Raw genomic sequence first — 13,119 nt, forward strand, 5'->3', positions numbered from 1 at the left:
TATAAATAGGTGGTACCAAAAATAATAAAAATAACTGTAGGTGGTACATCACCCAAAAAGGTTGAGAACCGCTGATATAGACTATACTCACTATATCTTAATTTTTTTTAGATATTTTACTTGACTTCATTTATTATGGTTTGGTACTTGCTAATTTGCTTATAACACCTTTTTCATTTTATTTTTCAACTTTTATAACATATTAGTGGCTAATAAGTTAATAAAACATGTTTATTTATATTCTTGTGTTACTCAACACATTATTTTGTTTTTTAAACAAGTGGATCACAGAAAATTGTTAAGGGGTGCTGTGAGATCCCCACGTGGCAGTTGGCGCCTTGCAAAGCCACGTGGCAGGTGCCGGGTTAAGAAATAAAAAAGTACCATAAAATATCATTTCATTACAATACTAAAATACAGGGTGTTCCATTTAAGAAAACTCGGAAAATACTCATTCCGAGTTTCGACCAACCCTGTATACTAAAATTAAAAATTTAGCTATACTAATGATTCTTAACAATAGTAGAGTATATTAAAAATCATTTGAACGTAAGTAGAGTTTTAGATGTCAAACTACTACAATTCTACAGGGTGTGAATGTTGCTACGAAATTAATAAAAAAACGTAATTATCTTTTAAAATACCCTGTATAATATTACAAAACTTTATATTTTAAGAAAGAAGACATCGAAGAGAATCCAAAAATGTAAAAATATACAGGGTGTCCCATTAAAAAAAACGAAGTTATAAGCAACTTCCGGTATAACCGGAAGTTGCAAAAAGAGATGAAAATATTTTCATTTAATAGATCATCCTTCAAAACCCCCTTATTCCAATTTTCATGATTCTGTTGCCTTTAGTTCTCGAGATATTTCTAATAGGCCAGTTATCTGCCTCACCCTGTATAGTATGGAGTGCTAAATATTACATTTTTCTATGGATGCTATACAATGTGCAACTTCTCTCACTACTTACATACATTCAAAACGAACAATTTCTCAGGCAGTGAGAAAAGTCAGCCATTGCAGTGAGAAATATTTTTTCTCACGGGTTCATCGCCGGTTTACATACATAGGATCGCCATTTCCATGCTAACATGCACAATACAAACACAATTATTTTTGTCAAATAAAATGTGTTTAATCTTGTCAAAACTTATTAAAAATTACCTTTTAAGACTATTTAACTGTGAATTATAATTTTAAATAAATAAAGTATATAAATATTAAGAATATTAAGTACCTGTGTATATATGTATCTTATTTCAATTTAGGCATATAATATACCTAAAAGCACCTAAATTATTTAATTTTGAAATTTGAACTCTTGACAAAAACGCATCCATAGAAAAAGTACAGTGTACAACACGAGAGAAAATGACATATTTCTCTCTCGCTTGATTTGCGGCACTCGCCTCGTGAGAAACTTATGCGCTCGTGAGAAATGTGTCTTTTTTCTTTCTTGTACAATATACTATTTTAACACGATTGTAGAAAAAAACACATATCATAAATAACTAGTAGGGGAAAGGTAGGTAAAGTGGAATGGGTGGGTAAAGCGGAATAAGCTTAAAATTTAATTTCAAAATTGGCGGTTTTTGTTGTAACTCCTACCACAATATACCTTTTGACATTTTGCAATATTTACTTCAATATGGCGCACTTTCATTGATATGTTCATGTGAGTTAAACAAGATCATTGTTTTTTAACAAAAAGTTGTAATATTTGGTGACTAAGACGAAATTTCTTATCAGCAACAGGTAAGTTTTTCTAACCGTATTTATTATCTATTGTATAAAATGGTTATTTGTGGACATAAATACTCTTTCTTTAACTTATTAGCACGTTTGGTTAGTAGCTATCGTGTTTGTACAGAAAAAATGTTGATGCTGGTAAAGTGGAATGAAACGTATGCGGGTAAAGCGGAATGACGTTCCACTTTACCTCCTGAAAGTTTAACAATGTTATTAAGTGACAACATTTTTTTAGCATGCCTAATTTTTACAAACGAAAGACTTCGCAGCAGAGTTGGGACGAGAAGGCAATGGCTGAGGCTCTAACTGCATGTCAAGGTGGTTTATCAATTCATTCTTCTGCAAAACAATATAACATTCCATCGACAACTCTTTTTAGAAGATTAAAGCGACCACCAGAAGAACGTTTAGTGAAGCAACTTGGACGATTCCGTTGCGTGTTCACGGTAGATCAAGAGAGGATGTTGGTAGACTATATTCTTAAAATGGAAGAACGCCTGTTTGGGCTAACTATTTCTGACTTAAAATATCTTACCTACGAGTTTGCCATACGAAATAACATTGAACATAGATTCAATAATGAGAAGAAAGAAGCTGGTAAAGTATGGTTGCTTGGTTTCATGAAACGGCACCCAGTTCTTTCACTTCGACTTCCAGAAAAAACGTCAGCAGCGCGAGCGTCAGCATTTAACGCAGTTAGTGTCGGAAAGTTCTTTGATTTATTGGAAGACTTATACCAAAAACACAACTACAAACCTAACCGCATCTATAATTGTGACGAAACCGGAATCTCTACCGTGCCAAATAAGCCTTCAAAGATTATTTCAAAAAAGGGGAAAAAGCAAGTAGGAGTTTTATCATCAGCTGAAAGAGGTACGCTTACAACTGCAGAAATTTGCTTCAACGCTGCAGGGGAATACATCCCTCCTGCTCTTATTTTTCCACGGGTGAGACATCACTTGACATTCGACATTGGAGTTCCTCTGAATACCAAAATTTTCACGCATGCTTCTGGATGGATGCAGACCGAAATCTTTACGGCTTGGTTTCACCATTTTATTAAATTTGCGAAGCCTACCTCCGAGGACAGGGTTTTACTAATTTTAGATGGCCATTCAACCCACATAAAAAACATTGAAGTCTTAGAGCTTGCTAAGAAAAACTTTGTAGACATCCTGGTGCTACCACCACATTGCACACATCGACTTCAGCCACTGGACGTATCATTTATGTATCCCATGTCGACCTTCTATGAACAGGCAGTGCGAGTTTGGCTGCGAACCCACCCGGGGAAAGTTGTGACGATTCATGATGTCGGTCCTCTCTTCGGAGAAGCTTACTTGAAGGCAGCTAGTATGGCAACAGCTATCTCAGGATTTAAGAAGACGGGTATTTGGCCGTTTGAGAGACCTGATCCAAACGTTTTCGTGGCTGCAGATACAACTGATCGTCCTGGGCCTCTACTCGCTACATCTAACCTGCCATCAGCGTCCACTCCAGTGTCAAATGACATTCTCCTCCATAAGACTATTGTTAGTCCTGCGGATATTTTACCTATCCCACGGGTCGCTTCAAATATCGAAAATCCAACGAAGAAAAGGGCTCGATCAGGAAAAACTGTAGTAGCAACTTCTACCCCTTTTATTGAAGAGTTAAAGAATTTGAAGGCTCCGACCCCAAAAAATCCAATCAAGAAAGTTACGAAGCAACTATTTCAAAGCGACAGCGAAGAAGATGATGCAAACATCAGCATTTATAGTGACACCGACAGCGGTTCAGAGTTGGACCTACCAGTTCAAATTCCTACCATAAAAACAGAAGATATTAAGGAAGGGATATATGTAGCTGTAGAGTACAACGGACAAACATTTCCCGGTTTAGTAATTTCAAAATCAGGTGAATCAGCGTCTGTAAAGTGTATGGAAAGGACGCAAAAATATTTCAAATGGCCTAATAAAGATGATGTATTAGATTACAACATTAAGGACATTAAAATGATTATTAATGAACCAAAACAGTTAAGACGAGGGTTTTTCAATGTTCCTGAGCTCTGTTTATATGCTTAGTTGAATAAATAATATTAATTCATTTTAAGTTTTTGTATTCCGCTTTACCTCCAATATGGCGGGTAAAGTGGAATATTACACCACTTTTATTTTTGACGTTTTTCTCCGAAGTGGTGATATATTAGTTTAATTTCTTAACAGTACTACGTAGGGCTATAACGTAAGTGGCTTCTTCCATAAACTCAAACTTTTAAGACGAATACTTCTACCGGGATACAAGCTTGAATCGGTAATTATTCCACTTTACCTACCTTTCCCCTACTTGAACTTGACTGACATTCCATTTTTATATTTTTTTGACATTACACGGTCAATACGAACTGCAGTGCCATAAAATTTTTAAAGCACTAGTGCCTTAAAGTAGCATTTTTAACGCTCGTATGTAGTGCTAAAAATTGCATTTTTAACACGGTTGTAGAAAAAAATACTTATACGCCAGTCAATGGGAGCAAGACTAGGATATTACCTCCGGATTCTATCCTAACTGCATGGATTTTAATAAAATTTTGGGAATAGCTTCTACTTATCTTCTAATTCAAAGTCTACCCTATGCCGATGTGTGCTTTTATCTTGGGGGGGTGGTTCCCACCCCTTCTCGAGGGTGGAAAATTTTTTGCTTAAAATAAACACGGAAGTGGCTAGAGAACTCAATTCTAAGCAAAAACTGCTCTATAATTTTTTTTGAAAACTCGATACTTTTGAGTTATTCGTGGTTGAAAATTAGCAATTTTCAATAGTAATACCACTAGTGATTCAATTTTCGCGATAAGTCTGTCGATTTACTTCTAAACGAAACTGAGTTGCTTGAAAACACCACGAGTCCGTAGGACGAGTGGTGTTTTCTTTAAGCAACTCAGTTGAGTTTAGAAATAAAAGACACACTTATAAGATAAATTAAATCACGAGTGGTATTTTATTAGACTATTTCACGAACAAAGTGATAGGTTAAAAATTCAGTAGAATGAGAGGAAGGAATTTAATAATAATACATTTGATCTAGGTAACAGAAATCTACCCATTTTTTGAATAATTCACAATTAGTCATAATCATGAAATATTTATTATAACTATAAATAATTTGTTATAATTATTTTTTACCTATAACAATAAATAGTTGAAGGCCCAGTCTTTTAGAATGAATGCTAGTCTTTCGTTGTTATTTTCTGCATCTAATTTGTAGTTGCTATCCACACAGAACATCATAAATTGTCTCCATATATAAGATTTAGATTTTCTTGTGTTATTTTCTTCAATGTTTTGGTTTATAACTTCGTTTGAAGTACCACCGAAACGACTCATTTTGACGTATACAGCTACAATAATTTTTTTGGCAAACGTCAAACTTTGCTTTGCGATCGGTATCCATGGTTACGTCGTTGAAAACACGAAGCTGATAGACCAATCAGAATTGAAATACAGTTGGTGTTTTCGCGATAACACAAGCTGTCTTTGGTTTGTGATTGGTCAGATTATGTGAAAATTTTAAGATGTGAAACATAACACCTTTTCGAACGGTTTTTTGCGAATACCTTAAAAACTATGCATCTAACTAAAAGAACTGTATAAAACATTTTTGTAGCTTATAAAAAAACAAAGAGATATGTTCATCCTTAAATCTTCTAGTTATAATAGAAAAAGAGATATGGTAGATGAAAAGAGTTTGTTTTTTGGTCCATCTTCAAATCGGTGCATTCAACTGGAAATAACAGAGAAACGGTCGATTGTAGGTGTATAATGCTACCAATACTTTTTGTAGTGCTTGAAAAGACCTTTAAAATGAGTAATATAAAAGGTCGATTACGTTCAAACTGAGCGAGATATGCTGCAAAAAACATTGATGACTAATTTATTTTAAGAAAAAATGAGGAGTGTATTTAACCCCTCATCCACCAGAATTTAAATACATAGTTTTATTTCTACAGTACCTTTTACTCTACCTGTTATTTCTATGTTCACAAAGTTGGACGGGTTTAAAATTAATGGTTTTTGAAAAAAAAGATCAAATTATAGAGTGCATTTTTAAATTTTCTTAAAAATCTTCCTTTTCTCCATGTAACTTAAAAATGATAAGAGATACAGTAATGAAAAACAAATACAAAATTATTATCTAAAAAACTTACATTTTTGTGTGGTGTCTTTTTTTCGTACCTATCTCTTATCATTTTCGAGTTTCATGGAGGAAAAGGAAGATTTTTAATAAAATTTAAAAATGCGCTCGATAATTTGATCTTATTGTTTTCAAAAACCATTCATTTTAAACCCGTCCAATTCTTTGAACATAGAAATAACACTATGATAAAAAGTACTGTAGAAGGAAAACGATGTATTAAAAATTCTGATGGATGAGGGGTTAAATACACTTCTCAATTTTTCTTAAAATACATTAGTCATCAATTTTTTTTACATTTAATATTGCTCATTTTAAAGGTTTTTCAAGCACTACAAAATGTATGTTCACCATTATGCACCTAAAATCGTTTGTTTCTCTGACATTTCAAGTTGAATACACCGATTTGAGCATGCATCAAAAAACAAACTTTTCTCACCTACCATATCTCTTTTTGTATTATAACTAAAAGATTCATGATGGAACGAATCACTTTGCTATTTTATAAGCTACAAAAATATTTTATATAATTTTTTTCGTTAGATGCATAGTTTTTAAGGTATTCGCAAAAAACCGTCCGAAAAGGTGTCATTCTTTCAATGAAAATGGTAAATTTTCAAGCACGAATAACTCAAAAAGTATTGAGTTTTCAAAAAAAAAACAATGTGTGTGTACAGGGTGTCCCAAATTGGTATGTGTTGTAGTGTATACCGAAAACTAGAGGAGATAGAAAAAAAGTTGTTAAGATGTCATGACTTCTTTTTTCGTTAAAGTAACGATTGCCCAATCAAATCATCAATAGCTCCTCACATTATCGAGATACTGGGCGATTATTGAAAAATGTCGAAAACGACAGGGTTACAGATCTTCTTTATTAAGAACAATTTTAAAAAACTTTATAGGAACTTTTGATAGATATATTATGGACGGATTCAGTGGCGTACAAAAAACTTTTTTAGGGGGTCTCGTTAAGGAAATATAAACCATACTTATGTTTTTTTAAATGGGACACCCTGTATATTTTGACATTTTTCGTTTAGCTTTTTAATTTTATTTCATCTGATATGACATATCATAATATCTATTTTTAGTCGTTGGAGCTACCGCGCAAATAAATTGTTTATAGTTGACGTTACGTTAAAGGCACTTAAAAATAAAACACTCGGTAACGTATTTTAACATTTTAATACTAGGGTACCAATCCTTGAAATTTTTATTTAGCAAAAATAAAATCAATCAACTTAAAAAATAGGAATAACGAATTTACCAACAACAAAAAACTACTTAACTACAAGAATTAATTTTACAAAAATAATAACATTAACATAAACCAACAACAATAAACAACGTAACAACTATAATTAATTTTACAAAAATATGAAAATTATAATAACTGTTCAAAATACTCCCCGTTTTGTTGTAATAATAATGACACCTTTTTCTTACAGATCTTACACAATTGAGTATATGCAGTGCATATTAACTATTATGCACTGGTTTTATTTTTCTAAATGCTTGATGAATGCTTTGTAATAATTCTTCCTTGGTGTTAAATTCAGTTTTATAAATATTGTTTTTTAAAAATCCCCAAATAAAAAAATCAGGAGGATTTAGTTCTGGTGAACGAGGGGGCCACCTAACAGGACCATAAGTTCCAATCCACCGATTATGAAATTTTTCATTTAAATAATTTCCAACGAATTCTGCATTATCGGCAGGTGCTCCATCTTGTCCGAACCAAAATGTATTCCGATCAGCCAAATATTACTCATCAGAAATGTCATTTAAATTCGTTTCTAAGATATATCTACATATCCGACAGCAGTTAGTTTATCGTCAAATACGTGATAAACTAATTTATTATGCTTGACAAAACAACTAACGTTAAAACTGAATCTGCCTTGCCTCCTGATCCCTTGAACTAAGTGGGAATTTGAGTCATTCCAATATAGTTCATTGTGTCGGTTAAATATTCTTGCACTGGATATGCGAGCTTCATCGCTAAATATTACCTTTGAATAAAAATTTGGATTTTCATTACATTTTTCTATATACCATTCTGCAAATTGTATCCTTCTCAAATAATCGTTAGGATATCAATATCGTGTCAATTATTATTACAACAAAACGGGGAGTATTTTGAACATTTATTATAATTTTCATATTTTTGTAAAATTAATTATAGTTGTTACGTTGTTTATTATTGTTGTTTGTTGGTTTATGTTAATGTTAACATTTTTGTAAAATTAATTCTTGTAGTGAAGTAGTTTTTTGTTGTTGGTAAATTCGTTATTCCTATTTTTTAAGTTGATTGATTTTATTTTTTCTAAATAAAAATGTCAAGGATTGGTACCCTAATATTAAAATGTTAAAATACGTTACCGAGTGTTTTATTTTTAAGTGCCTTTAACCTGACGTCAACTATAAACAATTTATTTGCACGGTAGCTCCAACAACTGAAAATGGATATATGATATGTCATATCAGATGAAAGAGAATTAAAAAGCTAAACGAAAAATGTCAAAATATACAGGGTGTCCCATTTAAAAAAAACATAAGTATGGTTTATATTTCCTTAATGAGACCCCCTAAAAAAGTCTTTTGTACGCCACTGAATCCGTCCATAATATATCTATCAAAAGTTCCTATAAAGTTTTTTAAAATTTTTCTTAATAAAGAAGATCTGTAACCCTGTCGTTTTCGACATTTTTCAATAATCGCCCAGTATCTCGATAATGTGAGGAGCTATTGATGATTTGATTGGGCAATCGTTACTTTAACGAAAAAAGAAGTCATGACATCTTAACTACTTTTTTTTCTATCTCCTCTAGTTTTCGGTATACACTGCAAAACATACCAATTTGGGACACCCTGTACTTTGTACGCACGTAAGAAGTTATACTTCTATTATATGATTATATAATTATAAACGAAATTAATATACTTTTTATTTATATTTTTTTTAAATATAAAACTAATTTATAGGGGAACTGCGGGTATTACCGCCCAGCGGCAAATACCGCCCACTCTATAAAATATCTTAAATATAGAGAAATAGTAACTTTGGCAACATCGAAATGACGCCACGATACTACTGAGAGAACCGTGCAACAAGGTCGCCGGCCATAAGCATCATAGAAAAAAGTGTTGTGTGATTTGGTAGAATGCGATCTTACCCTTCAAAAAATATGTCACGTATTTCAGCACCTGTTTAATTGGAAGGATACTACAAATCTGGCCTCCACATAAGTGGTGTGTAGCTTCTACATGATAGGTGTGAAATTTTAAACATTCTTGCTGTTGATTGGATAGGAAGAGTGGCATAATCTAGCCTCCATGCTAGGTACATCATAGCCTCCATACGGTACTTCCAATATTTAATATTTTATTTATTCAAGTGGACAATAAAGGTAAAACACAAACAACTTTTGTTTCTTACTTGTTTATTTAAACAATAATGTGACATTTTACATATAAATATGAGTAATTTGGATTAAATAAATGTTTACTTGTCGAATTTTTCCACCGTCTGCACACAACAGCTGAACGGAGCCATTAGACCTAACAACAAAACGTGAAATAAAATGTGTATTTTAAAACTGTTAGATAAACAGTACCTACAATCAGAAAAACTTACCTTTAAAAAGGTACTCGATTATGAAATAACAAAAATATCAAAAAACACGACTGAATATCAGCTTTTTATAGTGACACAAAGACATCACATAACCGACCATATAAAATAAGTGAACGACAACGAACGAACGAACACGAACACAGATTCAGGGTTGCCAACGACCGAACCTCGTTTTCTACTAGATTTATATATAAAATCTACTAAATTCTACTAGATTCAGGATAAAATCTACCAAAATTCTACTAAATTATTTGCTCACAAATGACACATGACAGCCAAAAAAGAAGAAAAAAATGACAGATGACTGCCCAAAAAGAAGAAGAAATGACATATGACAGCTGAAAAAGAAAAAGTGACATATGACAGGATATTTTGTTATATACAAAAACCATTTTTATTTAAAATATAATAATTTTTATAAATATTTACATGAACCACATAACTGAAACTTCTAAAAAATAATTTAAAAAAATGTTAAATACTTATTCTATAGAAAAATATATCCTCTCTAGGAGAAAGTGGTGAAAACAAGAGAAACAAGTTACATTTTAACTAATACCATTGTTTAAGAACTACCCTTTTTTAAACAATGCTAATACATTTTGTACATTTAATTTGTATAAAGTCAGGTCACTTTCTTGTGCTTAACACAGTTTACTATCCAAAATTTTACTTCAAAATTAAGTTAGTTTAACGTTTTGAATTGTAAACTTATGTTAATGTAAAACTATAGCTTATTCCCAGTAAAAATAATGCATAAAGTTCATTTCTAACACTCAATAAACCCCAACTGATAAAATGCTGCAAGCATTGGCAATTTCATCTGATTGCACATATCACAAAAATATCCTCTCTAAGAAGAAATAAGTAGGTAAAAATAAGTTGTATTAACTGAAAGGAAAGTTCTACATATTAAACATGTAAAAGACAACTATAAGTTCTAGGTAAAAAAATATTAAATAGTATATATTATGTACAAAGTTCATTTTTAACTTAAAATATTTTCCATTTCCTCTAATTCTAAACCTACAATGGTATGTTTATGTCTTTTGTAATGTCTAAAGGTAGGTATATTGGAATTAAAATAACATTTGTATATATTTTTTTCTCCTTGTGAACTCTTATTTACAATCAATTTCTTAAAAGTTTTAAGCAAGTTTGAATGAAATTTTAAGCAAAGAAGAATGATGATCCAATGATGCTTCGTCTTGTAGGTTTATTTCACTGTTGTAAATCTTGTAGCCACGTTTGCTTGAATCTTCTGATTATTGGTCCATTGGTAGATATGTTTGATCAGTTCGTTGTCTTGGGTTCTTGTTCGACTTTCATGGTTGGTCGCTGTATTTCATCTATTACGAAGGGAATATTCAGATCAGTGTGAGATTACTGACATACCAGGGTGCGCCAGTAATTAATCAAATGACTTTTGATTGAAATTGTTGTATGGATGTGATGTGTGTTAATTTAGCACAATCCCAGGGATGGATACCATACATCCTAATTGATTTCAACATGGCTTAGTATAGTAGTAATTTGTTATTTAATGACAATTTGGATGTCCTACCAAGGAGCCAGTACATTTGTCTGAATTTGAGATCCAACTGCCTGCATTTCATTTGCGAGGTGTTTGTTCCATGTTATCCTTTGGTTGATATGCAATCTAAGGTATTTAAGATGCAATGTAAATTAATTTGAATTCACAAATATCATGCTTGAGACGAGACATTGTGGAAAAGTTTAGGATTTGTTAAAATTCTGGATTCAAAAGTAGGAGTTCAATTCAACAGATATATTATAACATAAATGGTATTAACAATATAAACAGGTTAATACAATAAAACAAAGGTTTAAGTCTTTATTTTTTAAATTTTAATACTTTATGTATTAGAATCTATAAAGCTTTGAACCAAAAGTATTACACTTTCATTTGCATGCTATCAGCATTTGTTTATTTAAATGTGCTATAACAAACCACCATAAACCATAAAGCCAATTCCTTTACTATTATTTTTTTTTGTCCTTTAAAACAATTTGTTTATTCATACATTTTTGCTAGTTGTGGAAGTTCTTTTAACGGAATGTGATATAACATACTTTAAATGATACTTAAAATCATTTCAAATCAAACACCAATATCATGTATGTATTTATAAATTTATTAACAAACTGCAGTCCAAGAAAAAGAATATATTATCAACATTAACCATTTACAGTAAAACCTCCGTTAACCGAAATAATTGGGGGGGTAGGCCGTTTTGGATAACAAGAATTTCAGTTAAAAATGACATTGTTTTTTGTACTATTATTTTATCAAATTACATAGTATTGGAGAGATATAGCTACAAAACATTATCATTGTCAAAGAGAAACACAAAAGAAAATAGATTTCTTTAAAAAAAACACTGAACATGTTCATTTTCCCTAATTTTATTGCTTTTTATTTAATTTACTTTTTATTGACAAAATTATTGAACTATCAGCCATTTGCCTTAAATGGCAACATTTTAAAACAAACAAACACACACTGCCCAAAAAGTTGCACTAGATTTTCTCCTGGTTAAAAATGTATACATGTAGGTACTGCCATAGCTTTTTGGATTAAATAACCGCAGGCTCAGTTGCCAGTATTTCAATGTTTTCTCTAAACAACTGCAATATTTGTAAAGCTGATACTATTTGAACAAAAGGTATCTTGCATCTCATTTCACATATTAATATGAAAAATCTCTTTAAAATACCAAACCTTCTTTCAATAACAATTGAAGCAATAATTTATGATTGATTAAACAGCACTTTAACTGCTGTCTGAAGATTCTGCAATGGTGTCATTTCATTAGGTAGTTGAGAACTGGATATTCCCTAACAATACATTGTCCATAAATTCCCCATTTTATATACCCATAATATGCAAAAGTATTTAACAACTAAAATAGAGTATTTCTGAATACACTTTCAAATTGTAGGATGAGTATTATGGGTTATGTTGTTCTTTAAATGACAAAATACTAATTAAATTCAACGTTTTACTCTTTTCCATGATCTTATTTTACTTTTTATCTATATTACAGGTAACAAATAGAATTTTAGCACATTTTAGAAGTTATTTTTTACAAATTTACAAAAATAAAAATATGTAATGTCATTGTCATTTGTCAAAATAAAAGATTCCTTTACTTACAACCAAATCCTACTAAAATCTACTAAAGTTTCTACCAGATTCTAAAATCTACTAGATTTAAAATTTTCCCACTAAATCACAAGAAATTCTACTAGATCTAGTAGAAAATCTACTAAATTGGCAACCCTGCACAGATTACAGATTCACAGATAGCGCAGGATTTGTCAAAAGTCATGTTCCACCAATCACAAGGCCGACATCAGCGCCTCTGACTAAATGGAAGGAAAATAAATACGATTACATGTTTTTTATTAGAGTGAGCGGGGCATGATAAGCATATTTAGTTGTTTCAGAGAAGTCAACGTGTTTTGTGTGGTGCCACTATAATTTTTAGGAGCTCGAAAATAATTTGTGAGTAACTTATTTTTATACTTAAT

The 13,119-nt window shown here is 31.5% G+C and overlaps 1 protein-coding gene across 1 annotated transcript; it reads left to right on the forward strand.

Moving 5' to 3' along the window:
• The first annotated feature begins 1,642 nt into the window (after positions 1 to 1,642).
• On the forward strand, positions 1,643 to 3,820 carry LOC126892827 (uncharacterized). Its single transcript, XM_050662566.1, has 2 exons — positions 1,643 to 1,760; positions 1,990 to 3,820. The coding sequence occupies exon 2, from the start codon at positions 1,991 to 1,993 to the stop codon at positions 3,818 to 3,820; it is 1,830 nt and encodes a 609-aa protein (XP_050518523.1). The 5' UTR covers positions 1,643 to 1,760; position 1,990.
• Positions 3,821 to 13,119: the final 9,299 nt, after the last annotated feature.

This window comes from Diabrotica virgifera, chromosome 9 (assembly GCF_917563875.1).
Source record: "Diabrotica virgifera virgifera chromosome 9, PGI_DIABVI_V3a".
Lineage (NCBI taxonomy): Eukaryota > Metazoa > Arthropoda > Insecta > Coleoptera > Chrysomelidae > Diabrotica > Diabrotica virgifera.

Excerpts from the sequence above, each read along its gene's own strand:
- LOC126892827 (XM_050662566.1), top strand. The coding sequence starts at position 1,991 with ATGCCTAATTTTTACAAACGAAAGACTTCGCAGCAGAGTTGGGACGAG.